This window comes from Lolium rigidum, chromosome 6 (assembly GCF_022539505.1).
Source record: "Lolium rigidum isolate FL_2022 chromosome 6, APGP_CSIRO_Lrig_0.1, whole genome shotgun sequence".
NCBI lineage: Eukaryota > Viridiplantae > Streptophyta > Magnoliopsida > Poales > Poaceae > Lolium > Lolium rigidum.
Genome location: NC_061513.1, coordinates 253973883 through 253980953, shown reverse-complemented (window position 1 = coordinate 253980953; position 7071 = coordinate 253973883). Strand labels below are relative to the sequence as shown.

The 7071-nt window shown below is 40.8% G+C and overlaps 1 protein-coding gene and 1 pseudogene across 1 annotated transcript; one reads left to right on the top strand and one right to left on the bottom strand.

The window, feature by feature from the left end:
- Window positions 1-672: 672 nt before the first annotated feature.
- Window positions 673-4314, top strand: LOC124663972 (homeobox-leucine zipper protein TF1-like). Its single transcript, XM_047201594.1, has 10 exons — window positions 673-905; window positions 1236-1353; window positions 1461-1646; window positions 2037-2375; window positions 2507-2608; window positions 2782-2979; window positions 3094-3259; window positions 3361-3620; window positions 3730-3825; window positions 3928-4314. The coding sequence occupies exons 1-10, from the start codon at window positions 673-675 to the stop codon at window positions 4312-4314; spliced, it is 2085 nt and encodes a 694-aa protein (XP_047057550.1).
- Window positions 4315-5635: 1321 nt separating this feature from the next.
- LOC124663971 lies at window positions 5636-6806 on the bottom strand (annotated as a pseudogene).
- Window positions 6807-7071: the final 265 nt, after the last annotated feature.

Below are 7071 nucleotides of genomic sequence, written 5' to 3'. Positions count from 1 at the left end.
TATATGTTGCTGATTTTGTTTATTAGGCTACTGTCATTTGTTACCTGTGTGTTTCTACATGGAATCCTCCATGTAATATCCAATCATCCAAGTTACTAAGTCACATCATATACATGCCGCTTTTAAGTAGTCCAAGCTGAGGTTAAATTTGTGGGACCAACACAAAGGAAGACAAAATAATACTAAACTGTACGTATACACTATTTAATTTCGAAGTTATGCCCCCCTGATTATTTCAAGCCGAGCTTACATTTGTGGGACCAGCACAAAGCCAGACAAAATAATAAACTGTTGCATTATTTGATATCGAAATAAATCAATTACTCGTAAGTGTACATAGGAACTAAATTGCAAAAATACCTAGAAAAATTGGGAATCTATATGATATGTTTGAAAAAATTTAAGGGAACGAAATGTGTGGATGGATAGTGAATCTATATCATATGTTTGAAACACAAAGAAGCACTATTTGCTAAATTTTACATGTGTCCGATTAATATGGGACTTTGTAACCTCTTAAAGTCGATAATACAGAAGGCTGTTTTAACATTTCCATTATTGAATAGCATAAACTCAACTTGCTAGAGTAAGTTTCTTAATTTTTGAGCTATAAACTTTTAGAATGGAGTATGAATCTAAAAGTGGAAGTACCATTTTTGATGTCAGACTGGCATGCCACGGGCACAGAGTGGTCAAGCACATGAAGAGGATCAGCAAACCTTCGACAATTACTTTGGAGAATTAGATGGAATGTATAATGATAATTTCGACTTTGACATATCGTCTAACAACAGAAGCATACGTGGGGGGGACCCCACTAATGATCATAATGTCGTTGAAGGCCCAAAACCAAGGAAGAAGTGTCTGCAGAGGTTAACTTTCCAGCAGACCGAGATACTTCAAGGGTATGTATCCTACTAAAGATACCATGATTGATTTCAAATTGATAATTCTCTTGTTCTTTTACAACTCCAAATATTTATCACCAATATTTTGCTTTTTAACTCAAGAAATTTGGTTGAAATAAATTGCATCATATCATATCTGTGATCATGTAAATACCTATCCCATGCTTGTTCTTTTTTCTTAATATATTGATCTACCTACACACAGTGAAAATGGCTCTTGAGAAAAATGTGAAGATGACAACAGTTTACAACTGCACACTTCTTGTGTTTGTTACAAGAATTTAACGGCTTGCCAATTGCCATTTTTTTTCTCACTTGAATGAACAGATTCTTTAGCATGTGCACACACCCGAATGAATATCAAAGGAGGGAGCTGAGTGAGACAACAGGTCTTACAGCACAACAAGTGAAGTTTTGGTTTCAGAACAAGATAACACAAATCAAGGTCCGGTCTAAAAACTTGAACTTGCAGAATCTCACTTATACAGTTTGTTGTCATCTACTTCGCCATCCATCAGCTATTACTACATTGTTCTGTGGCACAAACTGCAGAATCTGAATGAAAAACAAGAGAACTATAGGTTGAAAGTGGAGAATGCAATGCTGAGTGATGAAAACAAGAAGCTTAAGCAAGCTCATAGGACTACGTTTTGCCCCACTTGCGATCCAGCGCCACAGAACCAGTTCGCTCCAGATATGCAAAGGCTGAAAGAGCAAAATAACTGGCTGAAGCTAGAGGTACAAAATATAAAAAACACTCCCAGGCATTTTCGATTAAGTTTCAGTAAGCTTACATTTGGACGAAAATGTTTCAAGTTCAGTAACTCAAAAACACCTCTAATCCCTCTGTCCCGATTTAAAGGTCATGTGCGTATCACTAGGTCATAAATTTGACCAAAATAATACAAGATATATATTACAAAACATATATCATTAGAAAATTTATTTGTTCAACTTTCTAATATAATTTTTGTGTTGTACAATTTAAATTATATTGGTCAAATTGATGCCAGGGATACGCGTAGGCACTATAAATCGGGAAGGGACTAGATTTACAAAGTATTATGAAGATTGTGATGATGTCGCATTTTTTTTTGCCCTTATGAATGTCGTATTTTTCATTTGCAGATTTCCATGTTGCAAGCTGAAACACTTCCAAGTTCTAGACAGTCTTTCCAACTTGACTCAGCTGCAGAAAATGTCATTGCTAGACAAAATGACATACAGATGATAGCTGAACTAACTCAGAATGCAATGGACGAGTTTGTCATTTTGTCCGAGTCACATGGCCCTCTATGGCTGCCTGTTCCTGGTGGTTCATTTGAAATACTGAACAAGATGGCTTATGCTGCAAAGTTTGGTGGAGACAATAGTGCAAATATAATAGGATTCAAGACCGAGGCCACTCGTGCTGACATTGTGGTCATGATGGGCGCCAAATATATTATGGATTATCTCATGGATTCTGTAAGTTGCATACACATTGTAAAAATCCTAGTTATTCATTCTCAACCAAAAAAAACTTCATAATTTAAATTCCAATGATGCATTGATGTTATTTCAAGTCATGATTTGATCCTAATGTCAAATGATTGCAGGAGTGCTATGCATCTCTCTGTCCTGGAATTCTATCCAGTGCAAAAACCATTAAGGCTTACAAGTGGCCTACTAATGCAGGCTACAATGGCGCTATGCGTTTGGTATGTATGCCTTTTTTTTTCTATGCGTACAACAGAGAGGTGTTTTAGTGTGAGTGCCAAGATTTTTGTCCAAACACAATATACAAATTTATTACTGAAAAAACAAGTACTATCCGAAGGTGAAATAAGTTTTTCTTTGTTATTTCCATCTTTTGTTTGCTTGAAAACAACAGATGACAATTGAGACAGTGTTCCCATCGCCCCTTGTACCATCGAGGAAATGCACATTTGTGAGGTCCTGTAGGGAGCTGCAAAATGGGACAATGCTCGTTGTTGACGTGTCACTGGATGATAGTGTTGGCACCTTCTTCAAGTGCCGCAAAATGCCTTCAGGAGTACTAATTCAGCCCCTGGAGGGTAACAGCTGCAAGGTATGGTAATAAAAGGACCGAACAATGATGAATTTCTACCATGTGGTGATACCAGTATATATGGAGCTACATGAATTAACCCATGTTTTATTTTCTCATAAATCTTGTCGGCAGATCATAGCCATAGAGCATGTTCTAGTATATGATACTGCCGTTCACAAGCTCTACCAGCCATGTCTGGATGGACTCATGTTTGGAGCTAGGCGCTGGGTGACGAGCATCGCGCGGCAGTGCGTGCGTTTAAGAGACACCTTCCATGTTACCAGAAGTGCTTTAAGAGGTAACTGGAATCTAGAGATCTTCATAGTATGAAACTAACAGAACATTACCTGGAAGGCATGGCTTTACGGAAACAAACTTTTCCTCCTTGGTTTGTTTCAGCCAACTCAAAGGGGAAGAAGACCCTCATGAAACTAGCCGATGGCCTGCTCATCAGCTACAGCAACAGCATTGCCGCCATCCCTGAGGACATATGGACCATCGTGCGCGGTACTGGTACGGACCAAGACATCAAGATCGCACATAGGAGGAACGATGACCGCGACAACACCGCAATTGTGTCTGTGAGCGCATCATTCCAGCTCCCAATGCCACTTAGGGCAACATTTGATCATCTCAAGAACAACATGCTTCGTCCAGAGGTATGCCGATGAAAATACTCTGATCTACCTCTCCAATCACACACATGGCATGGCAATTCTCTTCTCTCTGCAGCTAGTCATGTACTCATGTCATGTGTACTTTACACAGTGGGATGTGTTGGTCAAAGGTGGTGTCGTGAGGGAGGAAGTCCATGTCTCCAGCGGTGCAGAAGCTGATGATGCTGTCTCCATTCTGCATGTTAAGGTACCAAACACATCTAGTTTTAGTATCTCTAGGATCCATAGTTTCTTATAGTAATATGGCATCTCACTCCACTAACTAAAGTATATATGTGCGATTGATCAGAATGCCAGAGAAAACAAAGAAAACATCATGATCCTCCAGAACAGCTACTATGACGTATCGGGCTCATTTATTGTGTACTCACCCATCGACATCCAACTGATGAACAAGATCATGAGTCCAGGGGATATGGCAGAGAGCAAGGTATCCATCTACCCTACCGGCTTCTCTCTCCTCCCTGTTAGCGAGTCTACCCAGGGTGGCATTGGCCTAGGCGAGGATGGAGAAACTCTTGTAACCGTGGGGTTCCAGATTCTGCTGAAGCTCGCCGGTGGCACTAGCTTATATCCTAGGTCTGTGTCTGCTGCCATCGATCTCATGTCTGCGAACATTGCGACCATAAAAAAGTCCTTGATCAATAGCCAGTCTCATCTAGAATGTACCAGGTAATATTCTTTCTGTTCAAATGTACTAGTACTCACCTAGTGCTCAGTAATTTGGTGATGACGACTTGTTGTTTGCACAGGGGGAAAGGGAGGCGCAATGATAGGGGAAGGATGTAAATCTGTGTTGATAAATTATCAGTTCAGATCAACTATATTTCCTTTACTATTTGCAACTTTCATCTTGCAATAAGAACTTGTAATGATGGTTTATGAACCAGGACCTATGCTATGTTTTTCTTTACTATTTGCAACTTTCAGCCTGTAATAATGGTTTAAGAACCAGACATATGTTATGTTATTGTTGTATTATCAACTGCCATGTAACCATACTGTTGCACTTGCTTGTGAATTTGGTAATAATATGGATGCTATTCTGGCATTCGCTTTTCATTTGATGGGTGCTTTATTTAAAACCTTGCTTTGCTTGTTAATTTGCACTGCACAATGATATATTAGGATTTAAAACACTTTACACACATAGTTAGCACACAGCTTCACTGCTAGATGCCCAACAGAGAAATCCCAAATATCATAACAAGTCCTCATGTGGGCCTTTATAAGCTTCACATCTCTTCAGTGCCACCTTGAATCCAATAGAACAAACTCAAGTTGTTTTTACAAATTATGATTTTTGGTAGTAATTTGTCCACACTAAGGGCCTATTCGAATTGGTTTTAATATTTGCGTGTGCATCAGTGCAGAGACAATTACCAGTGGACACACAAATATTACCACCATTCCAAGCATGCCCTAAGGGATGACCCAGTTTCTCCATTGCAGTACAATCGTACGTTCTGTAATTATTAGTTTAGGATGAGGCTTCATATATAACTATTTTGTCTTTAGCAGTCAGTGGAGAGTGAAAACATTAAATGGTAGCTTAATGGATAAATGAACAGAAATTTGTCAGTAATATCGTATCGCTTATCACCAGTTCACAGCAACAGATTATGCATTCCATGAGAAGCATTTCAGGAGAAACTTATTATATTTAGTGACACGAGGACAAACTTATTGTTCACTAATTTGAAAATCGTAGGTGGGTCTGGAGGTTAGGACAAGCTAGTTAAAAGTAGTACGAAGTCAAGTCAGCCAGTAAAGTAAACAGTCCCTAAAGTAAAACAACTATAACTGGAAACAAAATAGCAGAAAATAAGTGCACCAGCTTCCCTAACCTCATTGCGAACTTTTCATGATCAGATATCACCACGCTTGTTCATCTCATGGTTTTTGGCTTTCTACAGCTTCCAAATATGATTTGGGCTGTGATATCGCAGAGATATGAATGATCAAATTAGGCAGGAATTGCATGATAGGTTGCAATGTTATAAACTAAGACCAGCCCAGTTCTTGAACGCAGTCAGAGCGTCCATTTTCCGGAAGTTGCGCTTTCTAAGCTTCGCCACTTTCAGTTTCTTGTTGGTCTCCATGAATGACTATTTGTGCTTCCACTTATCCACACATATTTTCATCTATTGTGCCTTCTCAATCAGCTGCATTGCCATATTATTGACCAAAGCATACATAAAGGACTCAATCAACTCGTGGTTAAAATCACCCCCTTCCTCCTCCACTTCTCTCCTTAATATGAGCACATTAAAGTACTTCTCAGCAGAGAGATACCCGTTGATAAGTGAGAGATACATCTGATCATTTGGCTCTAATACAGGAATACCATCCTTCAGCATGTCCTAAGACCATCTTCTATCCTCCCAAGTCCTAACTGCATTATGGAGTTCCAATCATGTGTAGAGATCTCTATACTCTGGTTATCAACCACTGCATCCAAGAATTACGACGTGAGCTCAGGCGGGTTGTTCTCTGTCTATCCTGCCATTATAGTAAGGTAACTAGTCCTAAGATCTGGTAGTCTTGCCTCCCTCATATCCTTGGAAAGAGCAAATACAGATTGAAAACTCATGAGTTGTCATCGAAGAACCAATAAGAGCATCATAACTGCCAGCCCTGCTGCGCTAGTCTCCACCACAAGTGCTGCAGCCTCTGCTATCTTTTACTCCTTGCAATATGCTATAAAGATTTGGGAGTATATACCGAGCCCCACAGAGACGCCTTGAGCAGACATTTCATCGAGCATGTTAGGAACCTTGCTCGGTATACGAAGCCCAACACAAGCATTGACAATCCCAAAACCAACAGAATAAACAACTACAGTACCAGAAATTGATTGGTCGACTCAATCCTCTGTGCTTGGATGATCAGTTGAGCTAGTTCCATGATCCTTACATATAAAACAAGGTGGGTGACAAGGGACGCTGCGGCGGGAGGCAACGGCGAGAGGGAGCCCACGGCCGAGCGATCCTCAGAGACGGCCGCTGATAGTACTTCCTCGCGCGCAACGGCATTGGCGGCGGATAGGGCTGTGGAGTGGGGGCGGGGTTCGCTGGGGGAGGTGGCGGCGGCGGCGGTTGAGGTGGGGCGCGAAGATGATCTCGTGGGTTCCGGTTCCGGAGGATGGGGACGACTAGGAAATGCCATTAAGATGTTCGAGCGTTTGCCAAGTGAGCTGCCCGAGGGATTTTGCATGAAACCCCTCTTTGATGTCAGTATATACGGTTGCCGAGCCGTCGTCCCGCATGCTTGCGCCAGACTGAACATGGCGAGACAGTCTTTAGGGTATACCATGGCCTTGTCGCCTTGATGTTCAGACATAAGTGTTGTTCAATGTATCGTGCTTTGATCTTCATGGTGCATGGAATGGAACAGACAAGAACATCTATCGAAGAACTTCGGTTGATCATAT